Below are 21,151 nucleotides of genomic sequence, written 5' to 3'. Positions count from 1 at the left end.
TCAAATAAAGCCCCTGGAAGGCACCTGGTTCAGAGGAGTTTTAATGCTACATGCCTAGGAAAAAGTTCAGGTTGAGATAGATAAAAACTCTCCTCCAGCCTTGGCCACGCTGAAAGGAGCCACCAAGCCAGTGGTGGGATTCAAATAATTTAACAACCGGTTCTCTGCCCTAATGACTATCTGGGTAGGTGGTGCTCGGCGGTCATGTGACTGGGTGGGCGTGGCCAACTCAAGGTCACTCAGGTTGATGGGCGCTTCACCTTAGCTGTGACAATGTAATAAGGATTAACCGGAGAGGCAGTTTCTGTAAGCAGGTCAATAAATATTAGGCTAGAAACAACACCAGAATGTTTCCTTCCTGCCTTCCTTACAGAATTAGCCCTGTAAAGTGGGAAAAAACAAGAGATTTCTTCCAACAATCAGTTCTCTGAACTACTTAGAAAGTTACCAACCGGTTCTCCCGAATAGGTGCGAACCGGCTGAATCCCACCACTGCACCAAGCCCTTGCCAACCTCACCCAGTTCAGGAGTTCAAGTTTCCTTGGATCCAGCTCTTCTTCCGGCTCCTCTTTCTGCTTTCCACCTTTCTTTTTCCCCTTCCCTTTCCCTCTTCCTCCTTTCGCTTGAGGGGCGGGAGATTTCTTCTCCTTTTCCTGAGGTGCCCCATCTGCGGGAGACAGACTTCCCAGGGGCTGGAGAGGAAAGAACACCAGACACATAGTTGAATAATGGCGGAGGGAGCGGGGGGGGAGTAAGAACAAGGGACTCCTTTCTCTTCAATCCCCAGCGGAGATGATCTGAAGATCTCCAGTAAGTGTGAAAGGACACTGGAGGTCCTCCTTCCTCTTCTCATGCAAATTTGGCTGGTGGAACTGCAGGAAGAACTGGTTGGACAACCCAGATGTGACGAGGGAGAGAGGCTGAAAAGTAAGCACACACTACACCCGGCCAGCTACAACACAAGGCCTTTTTCTTATTGCGGCATTGCGTAGACTTCTGGCGGGCAGCCTGGACTGGAGATGGTTAATGCCAAGAACAAATCCCTCTGGTTATGGAGAAGAAGGCTAAGATAACTAGCAGAAGAATCCCACCAAGGATTCTCCTTTCAAAGGTAAAACTCTGGTTCTTTTTTTTTTTTTTAGATACCAAGAGGAGGAAGTTTGACTCTAAGAAATCTTTACCGGCCAATGGTGCCCGAAGACGAAGATCTGGCTACGGGCAATATCGACCCGGTTCCAAGCCAAAGCTAAACTCAGCTGATCCGGTGCAGAGACGTTGGTTCCTAAGGAAACAAGGAGGGTCAAGATTTTTGTACCGATGCAAGCAATAGCAGTAGACTTATATACCGCTTCATAGGGCTTTCAGCCCTCTCTAAGCGGTTTACAGAGAGTCAGCATATTGCCCCCAACAACAATCCGGGTCCTCATTTTACCCACCTCGGAAGGATGGAAGGCTGAGTCAACCCTGAGCCGGTGGGATTTGAACCGCTGAACTGCTGATCTAGCAGTAGCCTGCAGTGCTGCATTTAACCACTGCACCACCTCGGCAAGGACGGACTGGTGCAGTGGCGAAATGTAAAAAAATATTGCCACCGGTTCTCTGGGCTCGGTGGGTGTGGCTTGATGGTGGTGGTGGGAATCATGCGAATGGGTGGGCGTGGCCAACTTTTTTTTAATTTTTAAAGCATTTTTACTACCTATTCGCCCAAAACGATAGTAAAAAAATGCTTTAAGAAGTTTGGGATGTGGGGGAAGGTTGTGGGAAGCTTTTTTTAAAAAAAAACTTTTTTTTTCTTTCCAAGGTTTTTTTTATTTTTTATTCTCTTACATACCATTGTAAGTATACATTTGCATAATTGTTATCCTTCTTTACATTTGTCATTCTTATACATTTATTATTCCATTTAATAGGTTATAATATACAGTTTGGGTTGCTTTATTTACCATCCCTTCCACCTGTTGTAATGCCACCTAGTTTTCCATTTCTTTTCTCCCTCCCTTCCACTCCTTCCTTCCTTCCTCCTCTCCTTCCCCTTCCTTCTTCCCTTACCTCTCCCCTACTCCTACACTTCCCCTTCCTACCCTCTTTCTCTCCCTTCCACCCTCCTCTCCTTACCTCTTTCTTCTTTCCCTCCTCTTCCTCTTGTTCTCTCTCTCTCTCTCTCTTCCTTCTCTTTCTTTCTTTCTTTCTTTCTTTCTAAAGCATTTTTTTACTACCGGTTCAGGCGAACAGGTAGCAAAAAACATTCTTTAAAAAGTGAAAAAATTGGTTCCCGTGGTCGCACAGCACAGCTGATTGTCATGCAATCTTTTTTCCACTTTTTAAAGCATGTTTTTTCCTGCCGGTTTGGATGAAAAGGCAGGGAAAAAATGCTTTAAACGGTGAGGAAAAAGCTTCTGACGATTGCAAGATTCACAGCTGTGAGCTGCGCAATTCTCGGAAGCTTTTTTTTTTTTACTACCATTCGCAGAACCAACGACCATCGTCCCTACCGGTTCGTGCAAACTGTTGCAAACCAGTAGCATTTCCCCTCTGGACTTGTGGCTCTAATGCCCAACCTATCTTTTGTCATGGGTTAAAATAAAAATAAGGATGTATTATCTCTATTCTTTGTGTCAACTCCACCCAGTTGAGTGGTTAGAGGAAGTTAGAACTTCAAAGATTTCAGTAAAGTATCTTTAGTGATGGGGTCCATGCAGGTCTTGTACGGAATTTCCCATGAGTTCAAGAAAGCAGAATCTCTTTGAAGGATATCTGAAAAGCTTCTCTCCAAGGTTCTTCCCACTTGGCCTGAGTTGCTCTTTAGGAGAGAAGCTGCCAATGGACTTGACTTCTCTCGCTCGATTGTTCAAGTCTCCCCCTGCCTTCCATTCCTTTCTCAGCCTCTCTATGCCTTCTCACTCCCTGAATGGGAAGCTCACCTTTAAGCAAGGCCGTTAGGATGGACATCTCAATATCTTGCTGCCCTTCCGATCCCATGCGGAAGACCGTGATCTAAAGACCAGCAAAGACAACCATGAGGAAAAGCAGAAGAATATTTCCACGTTTCTCTTTTGTGCACTGAAGGCTTCAAGAATTCGATTCGGTGGTTTCTGGGTGTCAAAAAACAACTTGACGGTACATAATCAGTCACCCAATTGCTACAAAAATTATGGCTATTGCATGATGGATGGCTCTGCACTGATCAAGTATTTACATCTCAATTTAACATTCTGTAGAGAAAGAGATATTTTAGAATCAGATACGTGTCTACTTCTAAAAAAAAGGGGAATTGCTAACAAATTTTAATTACTGGCCATTAGACTAGCTGAAACTTGGCTTGGCTTTCTTGCCGGCATATAGATTTTCCTCCCCAATGAATAGCAATAGCAATAGCAGTTAGAGTTATATACCGCTTCATAGGGCCCTCTCTAAGCGGTTTACGGAGTCAGCATATCGCCCCCACAGTCTGGGTCCTCATTTCACCCACCTCGGAAGGATGGAAGGCTGAGTCAACCCTGAGCCGGTGAGATTTGAACCGCTGAACTGCAGATAGCAGTCAGCTGAAGTGGCCTGCAGTACTGCACTCTACCCACTGCGCCACCTCGGTTCAATCCTTAAGTGTCCAACCAGAGGGACGAGGTAAAGGATTTGATTCTTAAACCTTTTCCTTTTCTTTAATATGGAAACAAGGATAAAGCATAGCGCATAGTTTAGAAGCCTTAAGGAGGCTTGCTGGATTAGGCGGGAGAGGAAGGAGGAATGAGCAACAGAGAATGTCCTCTCTGCACCCGTTTATCTTCAGGAAGAACACAGGGATTAAGAGTTAATCTGACCAGATTCTCATAACCTCCTAACTGCTATTATCATGAGGACAATTGTGGAGGGGGAAAAAGGCATTCACTGATGGAGGCTTTTAAGAAGGACAAGCTGATTATATCATCAGAAGAGATTCCCTAAAAAAAAAAACCCAAAACAGATGTCCTTTTGGGTTGCCGTTTGATATCTGTGGCTGTTGCTCTCACTCGTTGCTCAGGGCAATTAATCTGGCCCGGTTAATCACAAGGTGGCTGCCAGATTTCCTTAAGATGTCCTGAGTCATAATTAGCGAGTCGAGTTTCCAATACAAAACCAGTGATTTATTAGGAGGCTCCATTAGGCAGGATCTGTTCGCAGCCAAGCCTGTGCTTCGTTTGATTTACTTCTGAACTTTACCTCTGTTCCTTCCCGCCCCTCAGTCTGTGTCCTAAATCACATTACCCTCTGAGTTGCAGCCCTCCCAAACCGGCTGCAGTAACCTGAGATCCGACTCCAGCCGACAGTATGCGTGGAATGCCCTCCCCCCCCTTTCAGTCCCCATGACAACACTGAGGGTTGATTTGAACTGGGCCTGGCATTTCCCTTTGCTACTCAGGACCCACTAAGAACACGGCAGCCAACACTGTCAAGGCCGTAAAACAGAGGCAAATAATGTTCCCATAAATGCTCCTGCAATACAAGAGTGGCCTAGTGTGCTCGCCTCACAAACAGGAGGCTGTGAGTTCGATCCCAGGTAGAGGCAGACATTTCTCTCTTTGGGCGCAATGAGAATATATCTGCTGAACAAAACTCCGCACTGGCAACAGGGAGAGCATCTGGCCAGTAAACACTCAGTTTCATTCAGGTGCCCAGGCTTCATCCCTCAAGGGATTATGGGGTCGTTAGAAGAAGAAGAAGAAGAAGAAGAAGAAGAAGAAGAAGAAGAAGAGAATGAGCACAAGAAGAGGAGGAGAAAAAGAAGAGGAAGAGGAGGTGAGGGGAGGAGAAGGAAAAGGAGAAGGAGGAGGAGGAGGAGGAGGGAGAAAAATAAGAGCCTTACAAGTTCTTTCTTCTTCATACACTCCATGAGAATCACAAAGAGCTGGTGGGCCTGACTCCGACTGTAGTTGAATGTTTTCTGAATGGTGACCAGCAGCTGGTCCCGAAGAGATTCATTTATTATGCTAAAATTGAGGGAGAGAAAGCGGGTGGGGGGAGGATGTTAGGCTTCAGAAATCAGGAAGGTGATGTTAGATATTATGTATTGTCTATTATTCTAGCAATATTATTCTAGCAATAGAAGAGAAGGGTTGGATTGTGGGGTCCTTGGTGGTCTCTCAGCTGGGTGGATTTTCCTGCAGATGTTTCACAGCCCAACTGCAGATGTTTCACAGCCCAACTAAGGAACCTCGCCAGTCATATCATCATCTTCATGAACACTGATGACGTTCCCTAGTTGGGTCATTATTATTCTATTCTTTATCCAGAATTATAGCAAACAGCATGTGCCCCCTGATCCTAGTAGTAACTCACTGACCTTGATGGGAAACAGATAAGAATAAACACCTTTGGAAAAGAATAGCAATAGCAGAATAGCAGTTAGACTTATATACCGCTTCATAGGGCTTTCAGCCCTCTCTAAGCGGTTTACAGAGTCAGCATATCGCCCCCAACAACAATCCGGGTCCTCATTTCACCCACCTCGGAAGGATGGAAGGCTGAGTCAACCTTGAGCCGTTGAGATTTGAACCGCTGAACTGCAGTCAGCTGAAGTGGTCTGCAGTGCTGCACCCTAACCACTGAGCCACCTCGGCTCTATAAAGGACGCCCTCCCCAAATAAAAGGGCAAAGGGCAAATCCACCTGTGCCCCACCCCCCAATGCCCCGGTAGCTCACCCGCCTTCTTCCGAGTACTTGTGTGCGAATGATATAATGTCCGAAGCTCTTCCACTGCCGTCGCAGATGACCACAGGAAGCGGGGGCTCTTCGCGCAGGTATTCCAAGACAATGGAGATCACATTGGGGCCACCTTCAACTACCAACCCCACCACGGGGACTCCTTGCCCCAGGCCTGCAGAAGGAACCAAGCACACCATCAGAGGCCAAGAAAAGGTTTCCAAGCTAAGGAGGCCTCCAGTTCTCCACTGTGGCATCATTTTATTGGAGTCCGCTTTTACAATCTATTGCACATAATTTTGGGTGCAGAATAGGAATAACAGAGCTAGAAGGGACCTATATCCCCCAAGCAGCAGACCCTCTAGCATTCCAGACAAGGGGCACTTCCTTAAAAGCTCCAGTGTTGGAGCCCCCACAAATTCTGGAGGCAGGTCATTCAACCAGTTGATTGTTCTTGCTGGCAGGAGAATGTCTCCTTCATCCCAGGTTGCTGCTCTCCTTGATTAGTCTCCATCCATTGCTTCTTGTCCTGCCTTCTCCTACTTTGGAGAACAGGTTGACTCCCTCTTCTTTGTGGCAGCCCCTCAAATGTTGGAGGACAGCTATCCTGTCACCCCCAGTCCTTATTTTCATTAAACTAAACCAGTGGTGGGATTCAGCCGGTTCGCACCTATTCGAGAGAACCGGTTGGTAACTTTCCAAGTAGTTCAGAGAACCAGTTGTTGGAAGAAATATCCTTTTGTTTTTTTCCACTTTATGGGGATAATCCTGGAAGGAAGGAAGGAAGGAAGGAAGGAAGGAAGGAAGGAAGGAAGGAAGGAAGGAAGGAAGGAAGGAAGGAAGGAAGGAAGGAAGGAAGATTTAGATTAGATTTAGATTTAGATTTAGATGATTTAGATTTAGATTTAGATGATTTAGATTTAGATTTAAATTATTTAGATTTAGATTTAGATTTAGATTTAGATTTAGATTTAGATTTAGATTTAGATTTAGATTTAGATTTAGATTTAGATTTAGATTTAGATTTAGATTTAGATTTAGATTTAGATTTAGATTTAGATTTAGATTTAGATTTAGATTTAGATTTAGATTTAGATTTAGATTTAGATTTAGATTTAGATTTAGATTTAGATTATTTAGATTTAGATATTTATTTTATTTGTATGCTTCCCTTCTCCGGGAGGGACTCAGGGCGGCGAACAACTCAAAAGGGGAAAGGGGAAAGGGGAAAGGGGAAAGGGGAAAGGGGAAAGGGGAAGGAAGGAAGGAAGGAAGGAAGGAAGGAAGGAAGGAAGGAAGGAAGGAAGGAAACATTCTGGTGTTGTTTCTAGCCTAATCTTTATTGCCCTGCTTACAGAAACTGCCTCTTTGGTTAACCCTTATTCCATTGTAACAGCTAAGGCGAAGCGCCCATCGACTTGAGTGACCTTGAGTTGGGCACGCCCACCCAGACACATGACCACCGAGCCCCACCTACCCAGATGGTCATTAGGGCAGAGAACCGGTTGTTAAATTATTTGAATCCCACCACTGAACTAAACAAACACAAATCCTGCAGCTGCATGCATTGGGACTCCACTTAATCACAAGGGGACACTTTACTCAGCTACCACAACGGCTTCCGGCCTTGAGTTCCAAGGGCCGCCCTAGCAGCCCAGCCAAACTCTTTAGAGCTAGGTTGCGAATCATAGCCGGTTGACGTTAGAGACAACAGCTGAGCAGCCCTTTGAGACCCCTGCCTCACTCTGAGCTCCAGGCATAGGATGACAAAGGGAACCCAGCCGAGCGTGAGGTCCTCACAAGTTTAGTCAGCAATCAGGAAGGTCCAGGACTCAAGGGGAAAATGAGGCATCGCTATAGCAACAGCAGGTCGACTTAGATACTGCTTCAGAATACTCTTCATCCCCCTCTGAGCAGTTTACAGAGTCAGCCTCTTGTCCCCAACTATCTGGGTCCTCGTCTTACCCACCTCGGAAGGATGGAAGGCTGAGTCAACCTTGAGACGGTCAGGATTGTGGGCAGAGTTAGCCTGCAATACTGCATTCTAACCAATGGGAAGGAAGGAAGGAGGGAAGGAAAGGAAGGAAGGAAGGAAGGAAGGAAGGAAGGAAGGAAGGAAGGAAGGAATAGCCCATAGACTTAGATATAGTATTTTTACAGCCCTCTCTAAGCGGTTTACAGAGTCAGCCTCTTGCCCCCAACAATGTGGGTCCTCATCTTACCCACCTCGGAAGGATGGAAGGATGAGTCAACCTTGTGTTAGTCCAAATCAAACTCCAAACTGTGGGCAGAGTTAGCCTGCAATGCTGCATTCTAACCAATGGGAAGGAAGGAAGGAAGGAAGGAAGGAAGGAAGGAAGGACGGACAATAACACTTTCTTATATACTGCTTCAGAATGCTTTTCATCCCTCTTTAAGCGGTTTACAGAGTCAGCGTCTTGACCCCCACCAATCTGGGTCCACATTTTAGGAAGGAAGGAAGGAAGGAAGGAAGGAAGGAAGGAAGGAAGGAAGGAAGGAAGGAAGGAAGGCTGAGTCAACCTTGAGTCAATCAGTATCGAACTGCTGGCAATGGGCAGAATTAGCCTGCAATACTTCATTCCAACCACTGTGCCACCGGGGTTTCCCAAGCCAAGGAAAGCAACCATGCCCGGTCATTGTTATGGGGGTTAGGGCCTTTGGGGGCAGAAGACCTCAACCCCCTCACTTACGGGTGTTGATTTTCTGCAGAGAGATGTGCTTTTCCAGCTGGCGCCTCAGTTTCACCTCCGCCCCGTATTTGCCCAGCGTGCCATTGTCGGCGAGGATGAAATGCGTGTGGGAGCTGTTCAGCACACAGAGTTTGCTGAGAGGGTTTGACATCGTCTGATAAAGCTTCGTCACCTGTCAAGCAGAGAAGCGAAGGGTTGTTTGAGTGCAGCGGGGGGCCCCACAACCCCCAACCCACAACGATGCACTTGTCTCTGGCTGCCATGGGAAATGAAACGGGGGGTGCCCCTCTGCAGATCTCCACCATCCCAGAGATGATTTCCCAGGAGGAAGAATGCCAATTAATAGAAAGCTTTAACGAGAATGCCATCAGCCAGCCAAATATAAATTCTCCAGGCAGATGGCCGTTGGCCTCCTCTCCTGGATGAGGTGCCCAGATGCAAAGAAAAGGGGGCAGATTTGCAGCATTTGGGAGCAAAGACGGGGCGGCCCCCGTGAAATCCACAACAGAGGTCGCGGGCAGCCCAAAGCTTGAGATGGATTAATTTAATTCTAGCACCACTCGAATCCTTGTTTCCTTCCCCAGCAAATAAATAAAAGCTTTTTTGAACCAAGGCCATCTCTGGTGGAGGACACTTCCTGGAGGCGTCGGGGTGAAAAGGGTTGAAGTTCAGGGGGATTCTGGTTAATCTGAAAATGCAAGCAGAGATTTTCCCATCTCCAGTTTGTGCCCTCGTGCGAAGAAGGAAGGGAAAACCCCACACACCACTTTGATCCGTTCTAACTCTCAGCTAGGAGTTAGCGCTGCCTGAATGGGAAAGGGACAGCAAAATTGCGGCTAAGCACGAAGCAGGAACTAAAAAATGAGGCAGCAGAAAACTACACATTAAAATGATTAACAGATTAACAGAGTTGTAGGTCATCTAGTCCAGTGGTTCCAAACTTGGCAACTTTAAGACTTGTGGACTTCAACTCCCAGAATTCTCCAGCCAGCTCTGCAGAGCTGGCTGGAGAATTCTGGGAGTTGAAGTCCACAAGTCTTAAAGTTGCCAAGTTTGGGAACCACTGATCTAGTTCAACGACCCCGCTCAAGCAGGAGATCCTACACCATTTCTGACAGATGGGAGGAAACAACAAACTCTTGAGGATTTTTGCCCAAGGACCTTCTGAAGCAACTCAGATGGGTCCTTAGGGCCTCCTTGGAAGCAAGCAAGGGAAGGTGGAGCTGATGACACCTTGGAGGAGGCCATCCAAAGATCTAAAGCTCTCCTGTTGGATGCTCTTTGGCGAAATCTCCCTTGCTTGGTAGGATTGGGAGAAAAGCTTTAGAAGACGCAATGATGTGGACCGTAACTTTGCAATAATGGCATGCATACTGATTTGGGGTAAGGAAGGGCATGAGGGAGGCTTCCACAGCCCCCTGAATCAAATCAAATCACAACAAAACAGGCCAATCCCTTCCTTACTTTAACAATTTATTTTCCAGTAAGAAAAGAAGGTGATAGAGAAATACCGACAGTTACAAATGAAAGAGAACAAGAAGCTGGAAAGAAGTGGGGGGGGGGGGAACTTGGTTAAAAACTCCCCAGAAATGTGGGGGCAAGGCTCACATCTTTGCCAAGCAGATCTTCCTTGTTTTCCACAATGCCCCACGGGGCAATGCCAACAGCACAGATGCGTCCTCTGGACTTGGAAGAGTGGTCTTTCAGGGCATCTCCGACATGGCGAATGATTCCTGCGTGAGGGAGGAGACCAGTGCATTAGCCTCTTCCCTGGGATGCTTGCATGCAATTTGGAGAACATTTTCTCCACGAAAGGCCCCCCACCCCTTTCCCATGGATGGAGACAGTCCCGTTAGGACCCAAAATGGATATCTTCTTGAATGGCCAGATGGAAAACTGGTTTCACAATGATGGTACCCTTCTGCAGTTCTCTGGGGGAGGGGTGGTGGTCAATTGTCCACAAATTTTAGAAGTTCCACCAAAGCAGTTTTAGAAGTTCCACCAAATCTTTGGGCAGCGTAGACTGTCTCAAGCTCATTGCTCTCTTGGCCTTCCAGCAGAGCTTAATCAGTGCAATAGTTATTGTAGTACTTGGTCCGTCCTTCAAAGAACACAATACTTCTTTCTCTTTGGGTCTCCCAGCCACACAAACACCCCCTGCTAGAAAGCATAGCATTTACCCGCTTCTTGAGAGAGATCTCCCAGAGGACTTCCAAGGTGATGGACAGCTGACCATTAGATACCTGTACTGACTCCTCCAGTGAAAATCCAGGCCCCCGTGGTCATGGCAGCCTTGATGAGCCCCTTCCCAAACACTTGCTTAAGTTTGGGCTGCAGCTCAAAGTTCTGGAGCCCCCCGTGGACGGATATTAGGAGCTTGGGGAGCTCTAGTTGCCATTCCTTCACCATGAGTTGGAGCAGCAAGTCCGGCTTGGTATCATAGGACACTCGGATGTACTGCAAGACAAAAGGATGTAGCAACGTTGCTGGATCTGATCAACATCCTAGTTAGCTCAGCTCCAATCTTGGTTTCCTTTCTGGCAAACCAGCTTGGTGGGGAAACAGTTTGAGCCTAGTCTAGGATTTTCTTTCCCAGATGTATTTTATGGATTCCTGCCAGATGTGGGAGAAGGAATGGCAGAACCTGGGGGCAGAGTTAAAAGAGGGGTCAGCCCAGAATCCCTACATAGGCACAAGCAGACCAAGTCCAACTTCCTTTCAAGTCCGTTTCCCCTTATCTCCTAGAAGGTGCTAACCATTAGTTGAGAAGATTGCTTCTCAGTGAATCGGATTAGTTGGACCTTCACACATGGATTTGGTCATTTGCACCTGACACCAGGAGCTCTAAGCCTGTCACCAGCGACATATTTTATTTCGTGAACACAATTTGACATTTTGGGTAGCCTTCAGATTTTCTCAAAGGTCCTTTCTTTACATTGGCTTCCACGTTGGCTTGGGTGGAAACCTTGGCATTGCCTAAGGATCGATGTCTTGAGACTCTCTAGCAGAAGATCATGGAGAAGGCCACCTTGGGAAGCCATCACAGACCCTTCTGAAGAATCAACCCTTCTTACTTACCATGGACTTATTGATATGACCTCCACCTTGGAACTCCAGATTTCCAAAGGCATCGGTGGGGAGAGCGTGGGTGTGTTTACTGATGGACCATTTTTCTGGCTGGGCCTCCGACTGCTTTGTTGCGTCTTCTCCATCCTTGCTTGCAGCTTCAACCGGAATGGGGATGTGTTGAAGGAGGAGTTGACCGCAGCAGCACCTGTGTGGCCAGAGCAAAACAGAGACATGAAATCAGACCCAGCGGCTGGCACCAAACCACTTTTCTTCCTTTGGCTATCCAGGGCTGTTACCCATCTGAAGATGTTCTTCACACCAGTTCTTTAAAAGAACAAAATCAGTTGATGACAAAGAATTACCAATGCAAACACCAAGACAGAAGTAAAGTCACCTGGTAGGATCTTTGCTGTTGACAATGATGCGGCAGCATTCTCTCTTGAAAAAGGTCTTCTCTATCCAGGCTTTTTGACCCTGAAAGTGGAGAAGCAATTCGGTCTAGGCATGGAAATTGACACCAGGAGAAAGGAAGAGATAGGAGGAGCACCACATTCGATTTAGATACCAGCTAGAGCAGAGGTCTTCAAACTCGGCCACTTTAAGACTTGTGGACTTCAACTCCCAGAATTCCCCAGCCAGCATAACTGACTCTCTTGTCATCCCTTCCTCTGCAATCTCTCCACTTAGATCAGAGGTCTTCAAACTTGGCCACTTTAAGACCGGTGGACTTCAATTCCCAGAATTCTCCAGCATAACTGACTCTCTTGTCATCCCTTCCTCTTCAATCTCTCCACTTAGATCAAGGTCTTCAAACTTGACCACTTTAAGACTTGTGGAGAATTCAACTCCCAGAATTCTCCAGCCAGCATAACTGACTCTCTTGTAATCCCTTCTTCTGCAATCTCTCCACTTAGATCAAGGTCTTCAAACTTGACCACTTTAAGACTTGTGGACTTCAGCTCCCAGAATTCTCCAGCCAGCATAACTAAATCTCTTGTCATCCCTTCCTCTGCAATCACCCCACTTAGATCAGAGGTCTTCAAACTTTGGCCACTTTAAGATACAAGTCTTGAAGTTGCCAGGTGTGGGGACCCCTGCGCTAGAGGGCATCCAAAACACTGAGAAAATGTTAGGCAGTCCTTGACTTACAACCATTCATGTAGTGAGCATTCAAAGTTACAATGGCATTGGAAAGAGTGACATGACCCAGTCCTCCCACTTTCGACCACTGCTGCATGTGATCAAAATTTGGGTGCTTGGCAACCAACATGTATTGATGATGTTGGGATCATGTGATCATCATCTGCAGATTTCACAGCTGGTTTCCGAAAAGCAAAGTCAAAGAGGGAAGCCAGATTTGCTTAACGGAGCATAAATCCTTTCTTTCTTTAGTCCCTTTCTCTGTTGCCTCCCCTTAAAAGAAATCTCAAAGCTGTTTATCAGCCTGCCTGAAATGGTTACTGAATGAACACATTTTGGAGATTCACCCAACATTGAAACATAAAAGAATCAAACTCTCAAGTTTCCACTCTATACTAAGACACCAAAATAAAATTAAAAAATGGAACCAAACTCAGTTCGGAAACTTTGCATGCTTTGCAAAAGATATTTTAAGCAACTTTGAAATGAAAGCTTATTCTTTGAACACTTCCACACATTAGCCAAGTTTTAAGTACATTAATCCAAATAAAACTGCCTAACATTAATCTCTCTCTCCCTCTCTTTATCCATCCAACATCTCTATCATCTGAATCCATCTTTTCCATCTATCAACTCTATCCCATCTATCTTATCAATCTATCCTATCTATATCTATCTATCTATCTATCTATCTATCTATCTATCTATCTATCTATCATCTATCTATCTATCTCAGCATTCACAGAAAAATACCTCACCACTGCCATACCACCAGGTCTTCTGATCCAACTCTGCCTGATTCAATCAATTCATCCTCATCAATTTGTTACACCTAATTTCAATTATTACACATCTTGTTGTTGTTTAAAAGGAACACAGGCAAATGATCTTGAATAACCATCACACACAGAAAAATTGTTTCAGATATCAACACTCCTACTTGTTATTCCCTGGAAAACTGTACCAACTAAGTTCCTGGACCTCTTTAAAAAAAGGGTAGGCATGGAATTGAACATGGAGGTTTCACTATTTTGATCCCTGAGGCTTAAGAGGCAACATTGTCTTGTCTTGTCATCTTCTCTTTGTGGTAGAACTTCCAAAGCTCTCAGTTGAAGTTAGGAGTTCCACCACTTTAAGAAAAACCGTGAGTTGTTTTTGGATTCAGACCAATGAAACCCATCCTTTCCCTGCCTGGAAGGAGTTTCCATCTCATGGAAGAATGTGACACAACACATCAACTCTTGATCGTTCTCCAATTGATTAAACCTCCTTTCCTCTCTCTAAACAGGAAGCTTAGAGCCAATCCAAGAATAGTGGCTCTTGGCCCCCTGCCCCAAAAAGAGACAAGGTGTTCTCAAACCCTCGTCAGAAGCCCAGCCTCCCTTTTCAGCCGAAATCTCAGCACGATTTACATAATTGAGACCATTGGACCTAAGAGGAAAGTCTTGCTTAGAAGGAGAACTTCGTGTTCCTTGAAAGAAAGAAGGTCATACAGCCTTAATGAGATCTAGTCCCTCTTAAAGCAAGCTAAAGTTAGACCAGACTGCTCTACTCCAGGATTGTCACATCAATTGCCTGTTTGCGAGCAACTTTTTTCCCCTTGCACAGTTTGGCTGCATTAACTGCACGATGAATTGGACAGCTGGGGAGTCCGTCCTCCCTGACATTCGTCACAATTGCCATGCTTTGTGGACAACCTTTGTTATGGCCACCCAGGCCCACATTCAGGGGAGTTGGGAGAAGCCTCGGCCTGCTGAGCTCCTAAACTTGGTCCTTTCTGCTTCCGTGGGCCAGACTTTCCTGCTTCAAGGCTCAGGAAGGGACCCAGATTCTCAGCTTGCTCATAGGTGGCATTCCAGCTAGAAATCCCAACTCTGGAATAAGGTGCAGGATCCCTGAGAAGAAGGTATGAGTTAGCCCAACAGCCTTGAACAGGAATCGCTTTGCATAATTCCTTTGGGGTGGAACAGGATCATTAGACCTTTGCCTAGAGCAGGGGTGCCCAAACATGGCAACTTTAAGATGTGGACTTCAACTCCCAGAATTCCCCAGCCAGCATAACTGACTCTCTTGTCATCCCTTCCTCTGCAATCTCTCCACTTAGATCAGAGGTCTTCAAACCTGGCCACTTTAAGACTTGTGGACATCAACTCCCAGAATTCTCCAGCCAGCATAACTGACTCTCTTGTCATCCCTTCCTCTGCAATCTCTCCACTTAGATCAGAGGTCTTCAAACTTGGCCACTTTAAGACTTGTGGACTTCAACTCCCAGAATTCTCCAGCCAGCATAACTGACTCTCTTGTCATCCCTTCCTCTGCAAACTCTCCACTTAGATCAGAGGACTTCAAACTTGGCCACTTTAAGACTTGTGGACTTCAACTCCCAGAATTCCCCAGCCAGCTATGCTGGGTCCACAAGTCTTAAAGTCCACAAGTCTTAAAGTTGCCAAGTTTGGGCACCCCTGTTCTAGAGGGAGTTTAGGAAGTTCTCCTCTAGATACAGGCAGTATCTGAGCCTACCAGCCATCTAGTTTGCTTCTCCAGACCTTAGATGACCTTATCTTCTTTTTTTTTTGGTGAATTTTTTTCATTTTATTTTTCCATAACCACTCTCACATCATTAATCTTACAGTGTGCCATCTGGGTACAGTCTTCGTGCCATCATATTTAACAGTTACATCATTTTTAATCTATTTATATCTTGCCTTTACCTTGACATTTCGATTGCCTTTTAATTCAACTCCTCCCCTATAATTCTACCCTTTCCAAATTATTCAATTTTCTGTTTCTTTTTGTCTATATTCATTTTCTACCCAGTGACAAAAACATCCCCATATCTTAATAATACTCTGGTTTTTCCTTCTCTTTAACTGCCAAACATTAATCTGTTCATTTCTGCAGTGCCTAATTTTTTTTTAATTACCTCTGAGGAACTTTTCCCATTTTCCAACTTTGTGCAAATACAATTCTAGCTGCAGTTATTACATGAACAATTAAACATACATTTTCTTTACTATAGTTCTCTGGTAAAATACCCAACAAAAACGGATTGAAATCAATATGCTGCTGTATCGTCCTTTCCAACCACATGCAAATTTCTGCCCAATGTTTTTTGATGACATTATCTTCGGACATTACTGCCAGCCTGACCAATAGATTCTGGGAAGTCAGCCAACTGTCCCCCCTCCAAAAAATGCCCCTCTCCTCAACAGTATGAAGACAGCTTCCCAGGGAAAGCTCTCAACTCCATCTCAAAATACCCCTCACAGGGCTCAGTCCAAAGCTGCAAGAATAAAAGCAGTGGGACACCCCCATCTCCATTGAGCCCCATCTCAGAGAGAGCTTTCAGCCCCGCTCCAGCGCGAGGACTTTTCTTGGCCAAAACAGCCACCTTACCTTCTGGGATCCAGATATGGAACCCTTCAGAGAAGTGCGTTGGAAGGAGCTGCTCATCCTTCGGACGGAACCGCTGAGTTTCCCTCCTGGCCCCTTCTTGGCTCCTAAGCCTTTGGCCTCCATGGCTGGCTAGTATTTACCAACCCAGCCAAGGCTGGACCTCATTCAGACATAGCCCCTGTTGGAGTTGTCTGAAGCCAGTTTAGAAGGTGCTTCATCCCGACGGAAGCCATAGGAGGCGAATGTCTCTCCTTGCTAGAAATCTGAGCGATCCCAAGCTAAGTAAATCAGGAATATGAGACAAAGACGAGCATAAATCTATGTTTCTACCCCCTCCGATAACTCCCCCCCCCTCCAGATTTTCTATAATCGGGGCTTAATGCACCCCCCCCCCTGCCCCATTCAATGGTTTCCAGTGGAGAGAGATTTAATAAATGGTGATTGAAGGTAAATCTACTTTAAAAAGCATCAGTTCCAAAGGATTTTTATCCCAACACAAGCACTCAACTGAACATCATCTGGTGCTGCCGAGCTGAAAGGCAGAAGAGTAAAGGCAGATGGCTCACAGAGGGCTAGAAGCTTAGGGGCGAATGCCAAGAGAGGGGTGAGGGAAAGGAAGGAGATTAGCAAGGTCCTTTGAGATAAGGAAGGTCCAAGCTGACTTTCCAACCTCCCCCCCCACACACACAAAAAGCAAGGATCGGTTTGATTCAGATGATTCCGAAGGGATCGTGCTGAGCCTAAACCCCAAGGATACTTGAGGAGCAACATGGTTAGAATGTGGCCATGAGCTACAAGTCAGGGAAAAGGGTTTCGATGGGCGGAAGGATGGTTGCGATGTTGACATCAGAAAAAAGCCTTCGGATTCGGCTTCCCTTGTCGTCTTTCCTCCTCATTTGAGGTGATTTCTAAATAATTATTTCAGCCCTGCTGTCCATGTGTCCCACTCCAAATATTTATGTCTGAATGCCTAGCAAGCTATGCGTGTCCTGCCACGAACGCCAAGAATAATACACACCAACCCTCGCTCTCTTGGCCTCTCCCCTCTGCCTCTTCTCCTGCAGATGGGAACCAGCAACTCGTTTTGCACCCAAGATGAAGTCAAATACTTAGACTTGGAGAAAAAAGTCTTCTTCCGTAAATGGCTTCGCTTTTATTCAGATCGAACATTTGATCTGAGAAATGTTTCTTCTCCCCTGCGAGTTTTCTTGACGTCAGAAAAGTGTTCCAGATTGAATGAGGTATTCTTCTAAATCCATGTTCATTGACGGGGGGGGGGGGCAGCATTATATTTGTTTGTTAGGGATCCCCTAGGAACAGGGATGTGGTGGCTCAGTGGCTAAGACGCTGAGCTTGTCGATCAGAAAGGCCGGCAGTTCAGCGGTTTGAATCCCTAGCGCCGCATAACGGAGTGAGCTCCCGTGACTTGTCCCAGCTTCTATCAGTTCGAAAGCAGGTAAAAAATGCAAGTAGGAAAATAAGAACCACCTTTGGTGGGAAGGGAACAGCGTTCCGTGCGCCTTTGGCGTTGAGTCACGCCGGCCACATGACCACGGAGACATCTTCGGGCAGTGCTGGCTCTTCGGCTTTGAAACAGAGATGAGCAGCGCCCCCTAGAGTTGGGAACGACTAGCATGCACGTGCGAGGGAGATCTTTACTTTTAGGAACAGGAGTCATTGGAAGGCGACCTATGGCCCTTACACCTGTTGAACTCCGCAAGGCATGGATCTAAAACTCGACTTTCTGTTTCTGGAAAAAAAATCCTGACATGGGAAGGGTTGAAGGGCTGAAATAAATACTTCCATGTTCAAGAGAGTTTGTTCAGTATCACATCTGCTTTCTTAAACTTTCTTAGCCATTCATGATAATAATAATAAAAGTAATTAAAAAAAAAAAAGCAATTGGCTTAGAAGGATGACCAATCCAGACCTTTTTCTCCCAGGTGTCCCAGAGACCTTTCAGAAATGTCACCTGGGAACTTGCAAGTTTAGCCAAAGTGGAATCAGTTGTCTGGAAGATCTTTGATGATCATTCAACTCTTCTTTGCAGCCATAAAATAATGGATCAGTCAGTTTGATCCTCTCTCTCTCTCTCTCTCTCCCCTCCCCCCCTCTCTCTCTCCCTCCCTCCCTCTCCCACTCCCTCCCTCCCCCCCCTCTCTCTCTCCCTCTCTCCCACTCCCTCCCTCCCTCCCCCCCTCTCTCTCTCCCTCTCCCACTCCCTCCCTCCCCCCTCTCCCTCCCTCTCCCTCCCTCTCCCTCCCTCTCTCCCTCTCTCCCTCCCTCTCTCTCCCTCCCTCCCTCCCTCCCTCCCTCTCTCTCTCTCTCTCTCTGTGTGTAAATACCATACTTGTTCTCTTGTTGGAAGATATTTTTCCAATGCCACCAGTGCCCTCTGCAGGAAGTTTTGAAAATATATTTCTCATCCTTTATAATAGAATAACACAGTTGGAAGGGACCTAGGAAGGTCTTCTAGTCCAACCTGCTTGCTCAAGCAGGAGAACCTCCACCTTTTCTGACAAATGGCTGTCCCATCGCATAAAAACCTCCAGTTCTCGGTTGCTTCTCTCCTTGATTAGTTTCCACCCATTGCTTCTTGTTCCACCCTCAGGTGCCTTGGAGAATAGCTTGACTCCCTTTTCTTTGTGGAAACCCCTGAGATATTGGAAGACTGCTATGATGTCTCCCCTAGTCCTTCTTTTCATTAAACTAGACATCCCCAGTTCCTGCAACCGTTCTTCATATGATTTAGTCTCCAGTCCCCTAATCAACACAATACAATACAATATAATACCAGAGTTGGAAGGGGCCTTGGAGGTCTTCTAGTCCAACCCCCTGCCTAGGCAGGAAACCCTATACCATTCCAGACAAATGGCTATCCAACATTTTCTTAAAGACTTCCAGCGTTGGGGCATTCACAACTTCTGGAGGCAACTTCTGTTCCACTGATTAATTGTTCTCACTGTCAGGAAATTTATCCTCAGTTCTAAGTTGCTTCTCTCCTTGATTAGTTTCCACCCATTGCTTCTTGTTCTACCCTCAGGTGCCTTGGAGAATAGTTTGACTCCCTCTTCTTTGTGGCAGCCCCTAAGATATTGGAACGATGCTATCATGTCTCCCCTGGTCCTTCTTTCTATTAAACTAGACCTACCCAGTTCCTGCAACCGTTCTTCATATGTTTTAGCCTCCAATCTCCTAATCTTCTTTCTTGCTCTTCTCTGCACTCTTTCTAGAGTCTCCGCATCTTTTTTATATCATGGCAGTCCCAACCGGATGCAATATTCCAAGCGTGGTCTTGGTGAAAATCCTTTTAGAAATCCTGGCCAAGATGTTATTCGAGCAGATTCTGGTTCCCCCCCAATGCAGAAATGGCATTTTGACATTTTTGTTTTCAGATCTGGGTACCAATGCCTGAAAATTGCTAGAAAATTGTTCCAGTTCCCAGCATCTTTTCCAAAGCAGTTTGCAGCTCTCATTTTGTCAGCTTCCACCACACCTCCTTCTCACACCTCCATCACACCCACGTGTATGTGTGTGTGTGTGTGTGTGTGCTCGCACGGGTGTGTCACCAGCTACAGTTGTTCCTCATTCCGTGGAAGAGCAGAGGAAATGACGGTAGAACCCTCTGCTCTTTCTCTTAACTCAGCATAATGTTGGGTTGGATGAAATGAAGGGAAAACGGTGGCTGAGATCAGTCTTTTAGGCTGTTCCTTTAAAAACCTTCACTTCCTAAGGATTCTTCCCAAGGCAGCTGCAAATTCCTGCTGATGCTGAAACTATTTTTACAACTCCAACTTTTTTGCTCCTGCCTCTTAATTGCTGGGATCTTGGGTTCCAAAACCACACAGTATTTCATATCATTACAGCCTTTTCTTCTGCCAAATTACAAACTTCCCAAAGTGCTACTTTGTCCTTCATGGATAGTGAATGCGGTTAATGCCCCCTTTTTGCATCTGGAAAAAAATAATAATTCCTCCTTCTTCTTCTTCGATCTTAGGTTTATAGCTTGGCTGGACTCCCGGCACAAATAGTCATAAGGGAGAGTTTAAAAATAAAAATAAAACAGAGGTGGTTTATTTTTAAAGGAAGATCCACACCCATGCAATCTTGCTAAAATAAGATCCCAGGGGATTTATCCTAAAGATAGACGGTGTTTGGCTCCATTGAACACTTAACTGGAGTTAGCAACCTTTTTTTATAAAACCAAAATCTCAACTTTATTTGCGGGAGTCTGTTTTTCCAACCACACCTCTTTGTAAGGAAGAATAAAGGAAGGAAGGAGGAAACAAAATCTTCTAAGGGAAAATGTGAGCCCCGTTGCAAATTTTAATTCGGCTTTTATAAAGCTGCAGAACTTCCTCGGAACAGGCGATGGCGCCAACAAGCCATTGTGTGTGTGTAAACTTAAGAGCAAGCAACTCCTGAAAGTAAGTTTGGGCATACTGGGATAGAAATAAAGTGTAATGAAGTTAAGTGTCAGCTTGGTGTGGTTGTGTGAAGGTGCCCGAGAAGAAACGGAGAGATTAGGGGTGTACTTTCGGCCTGGAGGGTGACCTGGGCTGGCCCCTCTTTTTCAGCCCTGCCCACGTCACAAAGTTGTGATTGTAATGGTGTGAAATCTAGTAGATAAACCTGGTAAATACACATTCCTTATTTGATGTTGATGTTGATGTTGATTTTATTTATATGCTGCCCTTTCCCCCCCCCCCAAGGGGACTCAGGGCGGCTCACAACTCAACCAGGGAAGGGGGATACAAACAAGAATTTAAAACGACATAAAAAACAATGCATAATTAAAACACAACAGTCATACCAATTCGAGGCGGGGGCAACAGCTCTTTAGCCCCAGGCCTGTCGGAACAGCCAGGTTTTAAGGGCTTTGCGGAAGGCCTGGAGGGTGGTGAGGGTGCGAATCTCCACGGGGAGTTCGTTCCAGAGGGTCGGAGCAGCCACAGAGAAGGCTCTCCTCCGAGTAGTCGCCAGTCGACACTGGCCGGCGGATGGGATTCGGAGGAGGCCTAGTCTGTGCGATCTAATCGGTCTAGTGGAGGTAATTATTTTCAAAGGAACCACCCGTGTTCTGGATGGGGGTCCCTTTGGTGGGGGAGATTAGATTTTTCCCAATGGGAAAACAGATTTGGGGAGAGGACCGAAGCCGCTGC

The 21,151-nt window shown here is 45.9% G+C and overlaps 1 protein-coding gene across 1 annotated transcript in view; it reads right to left on the bottom strand.

Moving 5' to 3' along the window:
* The window catches only part of TRPM1 (transient receptor potential cation channel subfamily M member 1), a 37,256-nt gene extending 21,144 nt beyond the window's left edge, over window positions 1–16,112 (bottom strand). Inside the window, exons 1-11 of the mRNA XM_032233092.1 lie at window positions 15,990–16,112; window positions 11,848–11,927; window positions 11,463–11,658; window positions 10,628–10,841; window positions 9,993–10,117; window positions 8,385–8,556; window positions 5,674–5,848; window positions 4,838–4,961; window positions 2,922–2,994; window positions 1,182–1,282; window positions 519–692 (exon numbers count right to left, since the gene is read on the bottom strand). Of these exons, the coding sequence (XP_032088983.1) occupies window positions 519–692; window positions 1,182–1,282; window positions 2,922–2,994; window positions 4,838–4,961; window positions 5,674–5,848; window positions 8,385–8,556; window positions 9,993–10,117; window positions 10,628–10,841; window positions 11,463–11,658; window positions 11,848–11,927; window positions 15,990–16,112 (1,557 nt within the window). The remainder of the gene's footprint in view (window positions 1–518; window positions 693–1,181; window positions 1,283–2,921; window positions 2,995–4,837; window positions 4,962–5,673; window positions 5,849–8,384; window positions 8,557–9,992; window positions 10,118–10,627; window positions 10,842–11,462; window positions 11,659–11,847; window positions 11,928–15,989) is intronic.
* Between the last annotated feature and the right edge of the window lie 5,039 nt (window positions 16,113–21,151).

Source organism: Thamnophis elegans, chromosome 16 (genome assembly GCF_009769535.1).
Source record: "Thamnophis elegans isolate rThaEle1 chromosome 16, rThaEle1.pri, whole genome shotgun sequence".
Taxonomy (NCBI): Eukaryota; Metazoa; Chordata; class Lepidosauria; order Squamata; family Colubridae; genus Thamnophis; species Thamnophis elegans.
Note: the sequence above shows the minus strand (reverse complement) of the source record. Positions and strands in the feature narration are given on the sequence as shown.